At 44.6% G+C, this 17,591-nt stretch overlaps 1 protein-coding gene across 3 annotated transcripts in view; it reads left to right on the forward strand.

Moving 5' to 3' along the window:
• Nucleotides 1-17,591, forward strand: part of ADCY1 (adenylate cyclase 1) — a 329,819-nt gene that overhangs the window by 221,762 nt on the left and 90,466 nt on the right. For 2 of the 3 annotated variants that reach the window (XR_014001150.1, XM_081165108.1), the window contains exons 15-18: nt 4,813-4,929; nt 12,800-12,946; nt 13,819-13,917; nt 15,928-16,042. Coding sequence is in view for 1 of the 3 variants with exons in the window: in XM_081165108.1 (XP_081021234.1) it covers nt 4,813-4,929; nt 12,800-12,946; nt 13,819-13,917; nt 15,928-16,042 (478 nt within the window). In the remaining 2 variants the exon portion in view is untranslated. Of the gene's footprint in view, nt 1-4,812; nt 4,930-12,799; nt 12,947-13,799; nt 13,918-15,927; nt 16,043-17,591 lie in introns of those variants that run through there. The other variant, XR_014001151.1, reaches the window with a different exon arrangement.

Raw genomic sequence — 17,591 nt, forward strand, 5'->3', positions numbered from 1 at the left:
TAATAATAATAATAATTTATTATTTATACCCCGCCCATCTGGCTGGGCTTCCCCAGCCACTCTGGGCAGCTTCCAAAAGAATATTAAAATACTATAATACATCAAACATTAAAAGCTTCCTGAAACAGGGCTGCCTTCAGATGTCTTCTAAAAGCCTGGTAGCTGTTGTTCTCTTTGACATCTGGTGGGAGGGTGTTCCACAGGGAAGGTGCCACTACCGAGAAGGCCTTCTGCCTGGTTCCCTGTAACTTGGCTTCTCGCAGTGAGGGAACTGCCAGAAGGCCCTCGGTGCTGGACCTCAGTGTCCGGGTAGAACGATGGGGGTGGAGACGCTCCTTCAGATATACTGGACCAAGGCCCTTTAGGGCTTTAAAGGTCAGCACCAACACTTTGAATTGTGCTCGAAAACGTACTGGGAGCCAATGTAGGTCTTTCAAGACCGGTGTTATGTGGTCTCTGCGGCCGCTCCCAGTCACCAGTCTAGCTGCCGCGTTCTGGATTAGTTGTAGTTTCCGGGTCACCTTCAAAGGTAGCCCCACGTAGAGTGCATTGCAGTAGTCCAAGCGGGAGATAACCAGAGCATGCACCACTCTGGCGAGGCAGTCCGCAGGCAGATAGGGTCTCAGCCTACGTACCAGATGGAGCTGGTAAACAGCTGCCCTGGATACAGATTTGACCTGTGACACCAGGGACAGTCATCCAAAATGACTCCCAGGCTGCGCACCTGGTCCTTCAGGGGCACAGTTACCCCATTCAGGACCAGGGAATCCTCCACACCTGCCCGCCTCCTGTCCCCCAAAAACAGTACTTCTGTCTTGTCAGGATTCAACCTCAATCTGTTAGCCGCCATCCAACCTCCAACCGCCTCCAGGCACTCACACAGGACCACACAGGCTGCATGCCAGCCGCAAGTTATCTTCCCAGGTAGCCTAGCTTTGCCTTCCTTTCCCTCTCGCTCCCGCCATTGGAGAGCCTGACCTCCGCCAGCAGCCTCAGCTCCAGCCGGACCTCCCGCTGCTCCTTTCTTCCCCACAGGCCTGGTCAGTTGCCCTCCAGGCTGTCAAGAGGGGATTTGTTTTGATTAGGTTTCCATGAATGTTGGTCTTCTGCTTCGTCAAGTCCTGCAGTCGCACTTTGTGTCATTTCCAAACAGTAACTGTGCTGGTTTTTGCTCACCTGCGAGTGACCACTTTTATTCTTGATGCTTTGTTTCCAATCCTATTCAACATAGTTGGTTTTGCCCATTTACTCAGTATGACACACTTTCATTGCTGAATATGCAAATAAGCCTTAGGTGATTGTAAAGATGCTGCTGCCTCCCTTTAATGAAGCAAAGCAGTTATTGGGTCCTGGCAGCAGATTTTTAAGTACCAGAGGCTGGGTGGGTGCCTAGGATCCCCCCCCCCCAAATCACCATAAGAGAGGAACATGGTGCTGCCCTTCATTTTGTGATTTTTGGTGGTGGGGGAGAGGAAGGCTGGACCCCCAGCTTCAAGCGGTGCCAGCAGGCACATTTTGCAGCCTTCTTGGAGATCTCAGAGAAGGCACCGCTTGAAGCTGGGGGTCCAGCCTTCCTCTCCCCCACCACCCAAAATCACAAAATGAAAGGCAGCACTAATCAATAAAAATTCAAGGATGTTTTTTAAAAAGAAGTACTGGTTTTCAAAAACCAGAATATTCATATTTTCAGATTGAGAGTGGGTCCTCTTTCTTGTATCTGATCCCACAGCCTGTGAGCTGTGAATGCCACACTTCCCTAGCGCAGGAGTCAGCTTTTGGCAGCCTGCCAAGTGAGGTTTCACTTTTGCTGCTGAGCATCTGGATTTTGTATTTAATTTTTTTTTTAAAAAAAAAATCACATTACCTCCAATAATGCTCCCCGCCCCCCCCCCCATAAAGGAAGGCGAAAGTAACATTTGCATCTCTGGAAACTGAGCAGGAAGAATGAGAGCAAACTATAAACAAACAAAATGTCAAGAACATCTATGAGATGGAAGACAAAGGCCTTAGCCTAGAATACAAATAAACAACATTCTTATTTATCTAACCCTGTGGTGCACATTTTGATTCTGCCTGAGACCTCCTGTCTAAATTACAGCAAGAACTGAAAGCTTATTTCAAAAGTAAATGATGAGGGCAGAAATAAATATTTAAGGGATCTTCATTTCTAGTTTGTAAAATGCTGAAGTGTTGAAAAAGTTTGGCACAATATGCTAAGCAATGTAGCTTTGCAGTTAAAACAACAACCGTGTCATTCTATTTTAAATGAATGTGGTCCTTTTGTAAAATAGTTTTTCCCCACAACCAAAAAGTTACAGGAAAAAGGGAGGAGGAAGATGTTTGTTGGATAGTGCCCTATGCAGGGCTTGGGATGATGGGATGCAGCGATAGAGTTGAAAGCAAGGGATAAACTAACATAATATGGGGAAGTGGTTTCTGCCACAGCTCATGGCTACTATCCTTTCTGCTGCCCAGTTGGGAAGCCAGTGATGGTGAAGTGAGATTCAGGGAAACATGGAAGCCTTCTTAAAAAGATATTGTGAAGAGTTCCAAAAGGATCTCTCCAAACTAAGTGAATGGGAAGTCAAATGCCAAAGTCATAGAATCATAGAGTTGGAATAGACCACAAGGGCCATCGAGTCCAACCCCCTGCCAAGCAGGAAACACCATCAGAGCACTCCTGACATATGGTTGTCAAGCCTCTGCTTAAAGACCTCCAAAGAAAGAGACTCCACCACACTCCTTGGCAGCAAATTCCACTGTCGAACAGCTCTTACTGTCAGGAAGTTCTTCCTAATATTTAGGTGGAATCTTCTTTCTTGTAGTTTGGATCCATTGCTCCGTGTCCGCTTCTCTGGAGCAGCAGAAAACAACCTTTCTCCCTCCTCTATATGACATCCTTTTATATATTTGAACATGGCTATCATATCACCCCTTTGTCAGGAAAAAGCAGCAATGCAAAAGCCAGCTGCAGGTGGCTGGAATGCAAAACAGGATGTTGATGTGTGGGACTGTACTATTGGGAAAAAGGGGCAGTCTATTCATTGTACTGAGCACCGGATGTTAGCTCAGAGTGTCATCTGACCTGTACTGGAAGTACAGGGGTGGAGCAGTGACTCTACTGCTGGAGACTGGAGAGTGCAGACACGTTTCTCTGTACTGCTGCAATGACAGGAATAAAGACATGAAAATAGACTCCTGTCTGTCTCTTTTCCCCTCCCTGGGGGAAAGCAGGGAGGAGGGTGTGTTCTTCTTACGTTGGAGGAGGATCGCCGACTTGTGACCTTGCCTGTATCCTGCCGGGAGACGCAGATGGGAAGGTCAACAAGGATCTCAAGCCGATTGCCTGGAGTGAGGCCAGTTACCTCTGACTGCGGCTGAGAATCCTGACACCCTTAACCTCCTCTTCTCCAGGCTAAACATGCCCAGCTCCCTTAGCCGTTCCTCATAAGGCATCGTTTCCAGGCCTTTGACCATTTTGGTTGCCCTCCTCTGGACACGTTCCAGTTTGTCAGTGGCCTTCTTGAACTGTGGTGCCCAGAACTGGACACAGTACTCCAGGTGAGGTCTGACCAGAGCAGAATACAGTGGCACTATTACTTCCCTTGATCTAGATGCTATACTCCTATTGATGCAGCCCAGAATTGCATTGGCTTTTTTAGCTGCCACGTCACACTGTTGGCTCATGCCAAGTTTGTGGTCAACCAAGACTCCTAGTCAATTTAATGTGAACAAGTGTATTGCAGCAATGTTTGCCAGGACAATAAAATCTTAATTTCACATGTGCTCATGGACTAGCAGTAACAGACCTGTTTTCGTATTCCTAGGTGGGCTCCCAGAGAGGAGAGGATCTTGAAGTCTCTACTCCTCTTCCGTGTGTATTTCAGTGCCAACAAAATGGAAGAAAGACTTGCACCAAATAGAATCAGAATCATGGAATTGTAGAATTGGAAGGGACCTGAGGACCATTCTAGTCCAACCCCCTGCAATGCAGGAATGCTCCCCACAGTCGTCCCTGGAGACCACTGTGAACCACCAACCACCAACCTTCTGGTCCACTGTTCCAGTTGCAGGAGAATCAAACAAGTGACTGGTTTCCCACAGGCCAGTCACTATGAGAACAGCATGCCAGACTAGACGAGCCATTGGCCTTCTTATATGATTCTGATTCTTCTTATATCCTTACAGTTTGATTTATGAAGAATAAAGATTTAGGAACATACCCAAATCTATTCCAACATCCCTTTGCACATTCACCCATAATTTTCTGTTCCACCACAACAGGTTTATTTTGCACAAGTCTTTCTTCCATTTGGTTGATTAATTCTTGTGGTTAGTGAAGAAAGAGCATTATGGTGAGCACTGGTTTGGGCCTTGGCTTAGCACAGCATGGGAAAAGAAAAAGCTGGAGAGAAGCGGAGCAGCATCTCACTCCTCACTTGGGAGCTGACAAATTTACAGGGTCCCAGTAACCTATCATTTGACTAAATAAAAAAATTTCCTTCCGGTAGCACCTTAAAGACCAACTAAGTTAGTTCTTGGTATGAGCTTTCGTGTGCATGCACACTTCTTCAGATACACAGATGCACACGAAAGCTCATACCAAGAACTAACTTAGTTGGTCTTTAAGGTGCTACCGGAAGGAATTTTTTTATTTTGACTATGGCAGACCAACACGGCTACCTATCTACTACTATCATTTGACTTAGCAAGTTGTGTGACCCAGATCACTCTCTCCAGTGGTATTTCCTCTCTACCAAGTGTGTTCAGGACTGCAGTTTTTATTATTTAAAGCACATTTTATTTTCACAGGCAGAAGAAGAGAGAGATGATATGGAAAGAGTGAAACTGGATAACAAAAGAATTCTCTTCAATCTTTTGCCAGCACATGTTGCACAGCATTTTCTCATGTCTAATCCAAGGAACATGGTAAGGAATATGAGTTTTCAGGGTTGTTTCCTGCAACAAACCACAATAGATTGAAAGCACAAATCAGATCAAAATTAAACTTTTAAAATATATTAATAACAGCAAAGGGAAAACTGCAGATAAATTCCTGGGAAAATAAAGAGGAATCATACAGGAACCATGCCCAAAGCATACTGAAACAGGGTAAGACACACAACAAAGATGGGTGGATGCATGGCATGGATATCCGAAGGCAGGGTTACTGGGTGCCACACAGAGAAGGCCCTGATGCTGTTCCCACCAGCCATGCGGAGACACACATGAGGCGTCTGATTACTTCAGTGGATGAGTAGAATCCTATTAGAGACATCCCTTGAGGGTTCCTGGTCACAAACTGTTCAGTGCTTTAAAAGTGATGACCAACTCTTCAAATTGCAGCCCCAAACTACCTATCTGTCAGTGCTGTTGACATTATTAAACCTTTTTTTAAATCTGCAGTAAAACTCAGGGTCTAAGCTGCATTCTTTGTGAGAAAGCCAGTATACCTGTAGTCTGTCTGGAGTTGATCTTGGAATGAGGAGAGCTGGGTTCACATCTGCTCTACCATGAAGCTCACAGCATGGTCTGGGCAAATCATCATGTCTCAGCCTATCTAGCCAACTTCACAGTCGTAAAGACAATATAAAGTGGGATTTGCCACCCTCCCCTCTTTGGAGGAAAATCAGCTTATAGATGTGCTGGATAATAATACTTAAAACGTGGCTTTGTGAAGATCCCAATCTCATGTCGGATGTGGGTTGTTGTAGTCATGAAAGAATAATATTCCACCCCGATTAAAGCAAGTCAGAACATACACAATGTATTTAAATATACAGTATTTGCTTGTTGGTTTTATTTTTATCCTGCTCCAAAACAGAGGCAGATTATACAAATCATTTGCTGCCTTGACTCCAATGGGAGGAGGAGCAGGATACACATTTAATAATTAATTATAAAATTTAGTGATGGGCAATTTATTTCCTTCAATTTATATCCTGCCTTTCTTCCATCATGGAACCTAAAACAGTATACATATGATTCCCAAGCAGTCAGCCATCTGGGCCACCGACCATTGCCAGAGTTGCTTAGTTTTCAGACCATACCCTGGGATGAAGGATACAACCCAGAGGAATCCCAGATCTCCAGAGGAAAATGTCAGTACAGTGGTGCCTCGCAAGACGAAATTAATTCGTTCCGCAATTCTCTTCGTCTTGCGGGTTTTTCGTCTTGCGATGCACGGTTTCCCATAGGAATGCATTGAAAATCAATTAATGCGTTCCTAGGGAAACCACCTTCAGGCCAGGTCCGGGGACAGTCTGTCCCCGGACCTCTTCTGAAGGCTGGGGGGGGGGACAAGGGCTTTTCTTCCCACCCCCAGCATTTTAAAAAACCCTGGGACAGCGGAGGACTTCTCCGCTGTCCGGGGGATCTTAAAATGCTGGCGGGCGGCATTTTAAAATCGCCCCGGACAGCGGAGGACTTCTCCGCTGTCCGGGGCGATTTAAAAGCCCCTGGGAAGGCAGGCAGGGGGGAGCAAAGACTTTCGCCCCCTGCCCGCCTTCAGAAGGTGTTCCCACCCCCCCGCCCGGCTTCGCAGCAGCGCTACGAAGCCCGGCAGCTGGGGCAGCTGTTCCCGCCCCCCTCCCCCCTTCGGAACATCGTTCCGAAGTGGGGCGGCTGGGGCAGCTGTTCCTGCCCCACCCCCCCCCCCCACTTCGGAACATCGTTCCGAAGTGGAGCGGCTGGGGCAGCTGCTCCCGCCCCACCTCCCCCCTTCGGAACATCGTTCCGAAGGGGGGCGGATGGGGCAGCTGCTCCCGCCCCACCTCCCCCCTTCGGAACATCGTTCCGAAGTGGGGCGGATGGGGCAGCTGTTCCCGCCCCACCTCCCCCCTTCGGAACATCGTTCCGAAGTGGGGCGGATGGGGCAGCTGTTCCCGCCCCACCTCCCCCCTTCGGAACATCGTTCCGAAGTGGGGCGGATGGGGCAGCTGTTCCCGCCCCACCCCCCCACTTCGGAACATCGTTCTGAAGTGGGGCGGCTGGGGCAGCTGTTCCCGCCCCACCTCCCCCCTTCGGAACATCGTTCCGAAGTGGGGCGGATGGGGCAGCTGTTCCCGCCCCACCTCCCCCCTTCGGAACAGCGTTCCGAAGAGGGGCGGATGGGGCAGCTGTTCCCGCCCCACCTCCCCCCTTCGGAACATCGTTCCGAAGTGGGGCGGCTGGGGCAGCTGTTCCCGCCCCACCTCCCCCCTTCGGAACAGCGTTCCGAAGTGGGGCGGATGGGGCAGCTGTTCCCGCCCCACCTCCCCCCTTCGGAACATCGTTCCGAAGTGGGGCGGCTGGGGCAGCTGTTCCCGCCCCACCCCCCCACTTCGGAACATCGTTCTGAAGTGGGGCGGCTGGGGCAGCTGTTCCCGCCCCCCTCCCCCCTTCGGAACATCGGGGCGGATGGGGCAGCTGTTCCCGCCTCCCCTCCCCCCTTCGGAACATCGTTCCGAAGTGGGGCGGCTGGGGCAGATGTTCCCGCCCCACCTTCCCACTTCGGAACATCGTTTTAAAATGCTGGGGGTCGGCAGCGAACGCTCCCGACCCCCAGCATTTTAAAACCTCCCCGGGACAGAGACTTCTCTGCTGTCCCTTGGAGATTTTAAAATGCTGGGGGTCGGCAGCGAACGCTTCGCTCCCGCCCGCCAGCATTTTAAGATCGCCCGGGGCAGGTGGGGGGAAGGCAGGCGGGGGGGAGCAAAGGCTTTTGCCCCCGCCGGCCTTCAGAAGAGGTCCTCTTCTGAAGGCCGGCTGTGGGCGAAAGTCTTTGCTCCCGACCGCCAGCATTTCCCTATGGGCTTTCGTCTTGCGATGCAAGCCCATAGGGAAATTCGTCTTGCGAAGCGCCTCCAAAACAGAAAACCCTTTCGTCTTGCGGGTTTTCCGTCTTGCGAGGCATTCGTCTTGCGGGGTACCACTGTATATGGTCAATGTCTTAAAGTTACAAGGAGCCACAGAGGAGGCCTTGCATGCGCCTTCATTCTTCAAAGAAGTCTACTCTGACCCCCTTGTGCATTAGGGGACAGAGGAAGGGTGAGAACAGAATCAATATGGGCAAGCCTCTTCCCCTCAGTAATTTGAGCACCCTGGCTCAAAGTCTTTCAACATCCTTTTTTTCACAACAACCTTAAAGTTGTTGCTGACAATGTTGTCTTGAATTGGACTTCTTCCAGTCTAAAGATAAAGGTAAACAGGGTGAGCTTCCCAGCTTCTGCCAACTTAGCTGTTTGAAAGCATACCAGTGCAAGTTGATAAACAGGTACCTCTGAGGCAGGAAGGTAAATGGCATTTCCATGTGCTCTGGTTTCCGTCACAGTGCTCCGTGCACCAGTAGTGGTTTAGTCCTGCTGGCCATATGACCCAGAAAGCTGTCTGTGAACAAACCCTGGCTCCCTTGGCTTGAAAGCGAGATGAGCATCGCACCCCATAGTCGCCTTTGACTGGACTTAACCATCCAGAGGTCCTTTACCTTTTACCTTACTTGATCCAGTCTAATTTAGTTACACTGAGAGCAACAACAGATTGATACAGGATGTCTCTGCAGCTGTATAGTTGGAACATTAATGGCGCAAATTCCCCGGAAAAACGAAAAAGGATCTTTCATATTTTGAAAAAGGAAAATTTGGATATAATTTGCTTGCAAGAAACACACGTGACTAGGCTCCATAGGAAAGTATTAATCAACAAAAGACTAGGCCAAGAATTTATTTCTTCAGACAAAGTAAAAAAGAGGGGCCTGGTGATCTACGCTAAGGAGAACCTAGCACCGAAATTTTTGTTTAAAGATGAGCAAGGGAGAATTTTGGCAATTGAAGTACAATCTCAAGGAGAAAAAGTTTTGATATTAGGAATTTATGCACCAAATGAGGGGAAAGCAGAATTTTACAAGAAGCTACATGAGACACTACTGGACTATCTGGACTATTCAAACATCATCATGATGGGAGACATGAATGGGGTGGTCTCCACCTTGATGGATAAGTCACAAAACCAAATAACTAAGGACGGCAGACTACCGAAAACCTTCTTTGAACTGACAGACAATATGGACTTGACTGACATTTGGCGGGCAAGGAACCCCCTAGGTAGAGAGGGAACTTTCTTTTCTGAGGCCCACTCATCATGGACGAGAATCGACCAAATTTGGACAACTAGAGGGCTGGCATCGAAGACTACAAGAGTGGAAATCTGCCCAAAGACTTGCTCCGACCACAACGCCCTGAAAATGGAATTGAGACTTACTCCAGCCGGTTCCTTTAGATGGAAAATGAATGACACCCTCTTTAGAGATCAAGAGATCGTAAAGAAGGCCCAAAAAACTTTAAAGGACTATTTTGAAATCAACTTGAACACTTCAGTGGAAAAAAGAACAATCTGGGACGCCAGTAAAGCTGTAATGAGGGGGTTTCTGATACAACAAAATACAATCAAGAAGAAACTCTGGAATGGGAAAAAGGATAAAATATTAGAGAAGATAAGTGAGGGAGAGAAAAGGTTGAGATCTAAACCAAAATCTAAAGAGATCTTGCGAGAAATTAAATTCCATCAGGCACAATATTTGAAATTGATAAATCAAGAAGTGGAATGGAAAATTAAACAAATGAGACAAAGATCCTTTGAGTCGGCAAACAAATGTGGGAAACTGCTGGCATGGCAGTTGAAGAAAAGACAGAAATTAAATTACGTTACCAATCTAGAGGTGGAAGGGAAAAATATCCAGAAACCAGGTGAAATTAGAAAGTGTTTCCAGAAATATTTCAAAAAGTTGTATACACAAGGGCCTGAGGAAGTGTCTGAGATTGAACGATTTTTGAAGCTTAATGGCTTACCAGAATTGTCTCAGGAGAAGAGATCAATCTTGGACTGTAAAATAACACAACAGGAAATTGAGGATGCCATTCAAAATATGCAGCCGGGCAAATCTCCAGGCCCAGATGGGCTTACCTCCAAATACTATAAGATATTAAAAGACTATTTGACTTTACCACTAATGGAGGTTTGCAACCAGATTATGGGGGGAGGAAGGGCACCGGAAACGTGGAAAGAAGCTTTCATCACATTGATACCCAAAGTGGAATCTGAAAAGACTCAACTTAGGAACTATCGTCCCATCTCACTCCTAAATGTGGATTACAAAATATTTGCAGACATTTTGGCAAGTAGATTGAAAAAAGTTTTAAATGAAGTAATTCATAAGGACCAAGCAGGCTTTCTCCCTGGCAGGCATTTGTGTGATAATACTCGGAATATTATCGATATTCTGGAACTTTTACAAACAAATATTAACACTAAAGCAGTGTTAATCTTTATCGATGCTGAGAAGGCCTTTGACAATATTTCTTGGAAATTTATGAAGAAAAACTTGGAAGGGATGGGAGTGGGACGAGGGTTTGAAAATGGTATAGAAGCAATTTACTCAGAACAAAAAGCTAAGTTGATAGTGAACAATGTGGTGACAGAGGAGTTCCATATTGAAAAAGGAACACGCCAGGGGTGCCCCCTATCCCCCCTACTATTTATATCAGTCCTGGAGGTTTTGCTGAACATGATTAGGAGGGACAGGCAAATACAGGGGATCACGGTCGGAGTGAAACAATATAAACTGAAAGCATTTGCAGATGACTTAGTAATAACATTACAGGAGCCAGAATCTAGTACAAAAAGAGTTCTGGAACTGATACAAGAATTTGGTCGGGTGGCAGGATTTAAGTTGAACAAACAAAAGACTAAAGTTTTGGTGAAAAACTTGACGCCTTTAGAAATAGAGGGATTTCAGAAGGAAACAGAGTTAGTTGTGGTTAAGAAGGTGAAATACCTGGGGGTAAACTTGACGCCTAAAAATTTGAACTTGTTCAAGGATAACTATGAGAAATGTTGGTCAGAAGTTAAGAAAGATTTGGAAATATGGTCGAGACTGAAGCTTTCCTTGCTGGGCCGAATTGCTGCTGTCAAGATGAATGTTTTGCCAAAAATGTTGTTTCTATTTCAAACCTTGCAGGTCGTGGACAGAGTGGAATGTTTCGGAAAGTGGCAGAGGGATATCTCAAAGTTTGTCTGGCAGGGCAAAAAGCCCCGAATAAAGTTTAAAATACTAACTGATGCAAAAGAAAGAGGGGGGTTTGCCCTGCCAGACTTAAGGTTATACTATGAGGCGGCAGCCTTCTGCTGGTTGAAAGATTGGATTTTATTAGAGAATACAGATGTCCTAGACCTGGAAGGTTTTAACAATTCGTTAGGATGGCATGCTTATCTGTGGTACGGCAAGGCAAAAACACATGGAATGTTCAAAAACCATATTGTCAGGAAAGTAATCTTCATGGTCTGGCTGAAATACAAAGACTTACTTGAAAGTAAGACTCCGAGGTGGTTATCACCAGTGGAGGCTAAGGCGTGGAAAAAACCCAATATGGAGACCGGCTGGCCGAAATATTGGGAATTAATAGAAAAAGTTGGAGACAATTGGAGGATGCGGAGCTTTGAAAATTTAAAGGATAAGGTGCAAGATTGGTTTCATTATGCCCAAATTAACGAGGTTGTTAAGTTGGATAAAAAAATAGGATTCCAGGTGGAAAAATCGAAACTTGAGACAGAGTTGTTAGAACCAAAGACCAAGGTTTTATCGAGAATGTATAACTTGCTGCTTAAGTGGAATACACAGGATGAGACAGTTAAATCAGCCATGATAAAGTGGGCTCAAGACATTGGTCACAATATCATGTCTGAAGACTGGGAAAGGTTATGGACCACCGGTATGAAATTTACGGCATGCAATGCCTTGAAAGAAAACATTATGAAAATGGTATACAGGTGGTACATGACCCCAGTCAAGCTCGCTAAGATATACCATTTGTCTGATAATAAATGTTGGAAGTGCAAGGAGGCTGAAGGAACATTCTTTCACCTTTGGTGGACCTGCCCAAGAGTGAAGGCCTTTTGGGAAATGATCTACAACGAGTTAAAAAAGGTGTTTAAGTACACCTTCCCGAAAAAACCGGAGGCCTTCCTCTTGGGTATGGTCGGCCAGAGGGTTTCAAAGAAAGATAGAACGTTTTTTATGTATGCTACCACTGCAGCAAGAATTCTGATCGCCAAACATTGGAAGACTCAAGATTTACCCACGCTGGAAGAGTGGCAAACGCAACTGATTGACTACATGGAGTTGGCCGAAATGACTGCCAGAATCCGAGACCTGGGAGAAGAAGCAATGGAGGAGGACTGGAAAAAATTTAAGAACTATTTGCAAAAATTTCATAAGTTATATGAACTATAAAGTGACGCATAATTTGAAATGCTAGCCCCAGCAATGAGAGTGCAATATTTATGAAATTGGATAATAATATTGAAGGGATCAAAGTTTAAATGTTAAAAAGGATAATACGTTCTGTTACTAGAGTAAATGGACAATAAGGATTTTAAACTTAAATTGCAATCGAAAGTGCCAAAGAAACATATGAAACAAGGTTACAATTTGCTGATAAATTTATTGTTGGGAATGCTTTGGGCGGGAGATGTGGGGAGGTCCGATGGAAAGTTGGAATAAGCTGTTGAAGGGGTATGATTCTCTTTATTTTCTTTCTTCACATTTTTCTTTTTTCTTTTTTTTTCTTGTTGCTCTCTGTTTGTATCTGAAAAAATGCAATAAAAACTATATTAAAAAAAAAAATAATTTAGTTACACTGGTCCCATTGAAATAGATGTGAAAAGTTATTATGATTAAATTAAATTCATTGGAAACTAAGTACTTATTCAGGCTGGATCCAAGTATTAGCTTGCTATAACAGAAAATATAATTTGAAAATTTCAGGACCTATATTACCAGTCCTATTCACAAGTGGGAGTGATGTTTGCTTCCATCCCAAATTTCAACGATTTTTACATTGAACTGGATGGCAATAACATGGGAGTTGAATGTTTACGCCTCTTAAATGAAATTATTGCAGATTTTGATGAGGTAAGCATTCTTTCATTCAGTCTGCCTTTTCAGGAATATTTTTGTAAGGTCATCATCATGTTGAGAAGGTCACACTCTTAAAATTATCTCACAGTTTGCATTTCATTCTAATTGCGTTGGCATTACCAAGTGATCCAGGCAAAAAGTGAAATGTTCCTAGTTTTATGAAGACAGAAAATTATTCAGAATTAGGCCAAACATTGACTATCATCTTAGCTTCTGATTGAAGGGACATCCGTTGATCCCCCTTACCCATTGGGGACCCGTTCCTCCAGCCAAGCCTCCCCAGTGATTCAGTAGCTGACCACGTCAGAGAGAGATCACACCATGTACCATTTTTTATTCCATACTGTCCCGAACACTGCTTTGGCTGTACTCAAGCTGTAATCTTTTATCCGCCTGCCAAAGTGTTCCTCCCTCTTAGTGCAAATTGGTATCTCCCAGAATAGTGCAGGATCCAACCAGGCAGAAACACCACTACAACACTCTGGTAAGGAGGAATTTGGGTTTATACAGCATGGCAGGTCAGATATTCTTTGCTGCAGTTATTAAACTGCTTCTGCATCCCCCTGGCTTCCTTGTAGCAAGCTGGTAAAGCAAAAGTTGGTAAGATTAATTGTGCAGTAAAAAATAACAAATTCTTACAATTTAGGCCGATAGGAAATCACATCAGGATTTTTGAAAATCCTATCAGGTATCTTGAAAATGACCAAGTGTCTCATTTTGAGCTCACTTAAGTCCTTAGGAAATTGGTTGTAAATGTGAGATAGCACAAAGGCTTGGAAATGATAAGAGGAATATGCCTGCACAAAACTCTTCTTTCTTGCCTAAAATATTATGTAATGTTTAACAGTTTTATGTTTTAAACAAAGCTTATGGACAAAGAATATTATAAGGACATTGAAAAAATCAAGACGATTGGCAGCACATACATGGCAGCTGTGGGACTTGTACCAACTACTGGCACCAAGGTAATGTGTTTTTACTTCTTAATGCCTTCTCTAAGCGTTTTCACAAATGATGCTAAGAATGCTATTAGAACTCATTTAGGCTGGTATACTTTTATACTAATGGATTGCTCAGATTTAGGAAACAGGAAGCAAGGCAGGAAGCCTTTCTTGGAGAATTCCCAGGTCTGTTTGGCCTGTGGATTTTTCAAGCAAACTTATCAGAGACCTGTTCCAGTTCAGGAGGCTATAAGATTTCCCCTAAGAACCTGAGGTTTTATATGGTGTTGCTGCTTTCCAAAGGAAATGAGGGCCTGGTCCTAGTGCACAGTGTTCAGATAGACTCAGATCAGCTTCTTCCACCCTGAATATTTGATAGTCCCCTTCCAAAAGTTGGCCAAACCCTTCAGATACCAGCCAGAAAAGAGAGAAGAGGAGGAGGAGGAGGAGGAGGAGGAGGAGGAGTTTGGATTTGATATCCCGCTTTATCACTACCCCAAGGAGTCTCAGAGCGGCTAACAATCTCCTTTCCCTTCCTCCCCCACAACAAACACCCTGTGAGGTGAGTGGGGCTGAGAGACTTCAAAGAAGTGTGACTGGCCCAAGGTCACCCAGCAGCTGCAGGTGGAGGAGCGGAGACGCGAACCCGGTTCACCAGATTATGAGACTACCGCTCTTAACCACTACACCACACTGTCCTGAACTATTTGATACCTTTCCCAGTGCATATCCTCAAAATCCTTCCCTTTGTTCCCTTTGAGGATTTGGGGGTTCTGAATGAATGGTGTATTTTTTCAGTGGTACCGCTAATATTGGAAACCCATGAACTCCTTGAGAGTAATAATATCATTAAATGGTGAAAGTAAACACAACTCCACAAATGTAACACCTAACAAGCTGTTAAGCTCCATTTGGAATGCATCTCACTTAATCTTATGATTGTGGGGTATCATTAATAGATATCCTCACAAGAGGATCTAGCCATGAGGCCTGTGTACTCTCTGCAGTGCGGGGAGGGGGGGGGAATCCAGCCGACAGGAGTCCTCATTTGGCATGTGAGGCCATTTCCCCAAAACCATGCCCTGATATGTGGCATACAGTGGCATGTTCATTCTGAGGTGCATTTCCAAGCCTGTTGTGATAGAAACTATTTGGAAATGCAGTTCAAAAGCAATGTCTCTCAGTGCCCATCAGCATTTTGAAGTGCATTTCCATGCAGTTTCTATTGCAACTGTGTGGATGTGCATTTCCAAGGTGTTGTCTCTCACTTCCCATCAGATGCTGAGGAAGAGCCTTCAATGTGCATTTCCATGCAGTTTCTGCTGTAAATGCCCTTCAAAGTGTTTGAACAGATGCCTCTAGGAAGCCCACAAACAAAGTCTGTTAGCAATAATCTTCTCCTGCTGTTGCCTTCTCCATTTTATGTATTTCATAAAATGTATACACAGTTTGATTATAAAAAAACCCAACCCACTCTACAAAAAGGATAAAACAACAAAATTAATCAATAAGAGCAACCATAATTTAAGATCTTCAAAAAGCTGAAATAACAATAAGCTGAAACCATATACCGATCTCACCAGACTGAAGGGGTATTATGGGGCACCTGCAGCAGCACTGATTCCTCCATTCAAAACAGTTGAGTGGGCCCCTGTGGAGTGAGGCAGTCTAGCTGTTGGTAGACCAGTCTTCTATGTGTGGGGCAGACAGGGTGTGTCTCATTCCTCCTTAAAGCCCTCTGGGCCCATGGCCACCAGCCTTATCCACAGTGGGGCAGGTCTTGTGGAACAGCTGCCCTCAGGAAGGGGTTCTCAAGTCATCTGGAGGTCTCAGAGAAAATGTTGTTAAGACAGACTCTTTGTATGATTTTTCTAAAATAATAATGTGCTTCTTGTTTATTTGTTTGTTTTAAAATGTGCTTTTAACTTAATAGCTTATTGTGCTTGAAGCCACTTGATTTCACTTCAGAGAAAGACAGGGAAAGCACATGAAGAAATAAATAATGTCTAATCTTTTTTTAAAAAAAAAATCTAGGCAAAGAAATCAATTTATTCCCATCTCAGTACACTGGCTGATTTTGCAATAGAAATGTTTGATGTTCTTGATGAAATCAACTATCAGTCTTACAATGACTTCGTTCTTCGGGTTGGTAAGTCATACTTTTCAGGAATTAGGGGTTGACTGGTTGGTTTTGTAGCATGCCCTCGATGATGTATTAGTAGTGAATTTATACTGGACCATCCACACTCACTGTTGCTGTATTTGTTGTTCTGCAATGCTTCCCCTCTTTTTGAGCATTATTGCTATCTGAAGGGGCATTCTTGCACTTTAGCACAGCAAAAGCAGGACAAAAAATAATTGTGGTATGAAAAGTGACAGGACATAAATGTACTTCTGACAAAGCAGTATGGCCACCCTGAAACTTTTACAGGAGCAAATGGTATTGAAAGAGTGATTTCATATTAATCATAATGAATACGCAATAAAAATGATGTCTGGAGGGGCCCTAATTCTATATGGCTGCTGTTGCTGGGGCTGATGCCAGAATTCATGGCAGATTTGTACAAACAGAAGAACTTCTGAAATAATATTGAAGTGTTATAGCAGCATGATCTAAACTATGTTCTTCTGCATGTCTAAACACCTGGGAAACAATTCTACACAGCTTTGGCTGTGAATGAGTTTATAAATCTGTAAAATAAACAAGCTACTCATAATTTAATTGGAAACAAGGAAGGGAAAATTAGAAGAAAATCACTTCTCAGAACAGGAATTTCAGACTTAGTCACATGCTGGGACAAGGATCCAGAGATAGGCAGAAGCTCACAAGCAGCAAAGAAATCCACTTAGAGAATCTTAAAAACATTAAGCAGTTCAGAACTGATTTTCAATAAACAAATTCCCTAGATGGTCTCTTATTAAATGCTTTGAAGACCTGGCTTTTTAAGATATTAGGTTCTCATTAAAGAAGCACCTGACTTGAATCCGGTCTCATGTCATTTCCCTACCTCTGCTGCTGCCACCACCCTCTGTTAGTCACATGACAAAGCCATTCACAAAGGGATCTCCAACGCAGCAAAGACAGTTGCTAGATGGGGCAGAAGCCGTGGTCTGGCCTCCCTCTGCTGCTTATCGGCCAGCAGGGAGAGGGGTGAGGCAGCAGTGATGTCAGCCCGCCCCCCATGCAGACACACCAGAAGGATCTTCCCAAGTGGGAGAATAGGGGCATTCAATGACTTTTCAAAAGTGTTGGTGGGAAGGGGTTATTGGTCTGCTATGCGGGGGTTGTGTCATGTATTATGTGTTTTGTGTTTCCATTTTGGTTTTTTATGTTGTGAACTGCCCTGTGATCTTCAGAAGGGCAGTACACAAATTTATATTATAATAATTATAACAACAACAACAACAACAACAATAAATGTGACATGAATTGTCATTCACAAGTTACAAGAAATGAGATTCTTACAAAGCATCAGGAAGAACTTTCTGATGGTAAGGGCTGTTAAACAGTGGAACAGACTCCCACAAGAGGTGGTGGACCCTCCTCCCTTGGAGGCTTTGAAGCAGAGGTTGAGTGGCCATCTGTCATGGATGCTTCAGTTGAGATTCCTGCTTGCAGAGGGTTAGACTAGAGGACTCTCAGGGTCTCTTCCAACTCTACAATGCTATGATTCCACCTTTAGCTATCAAAGTGACAG

Source organism: Podarcis bocagei, assembly GCF_964188305.1.
Source record: "Podarcis bocagei genome assembly, chromosome: 12".
Lineage (NCBI taxonomy): Eukaryota > Metazoa > Chordata > Lepidosauria > Squamata > Lacertidae > Podarcis > Podarcis bocagei.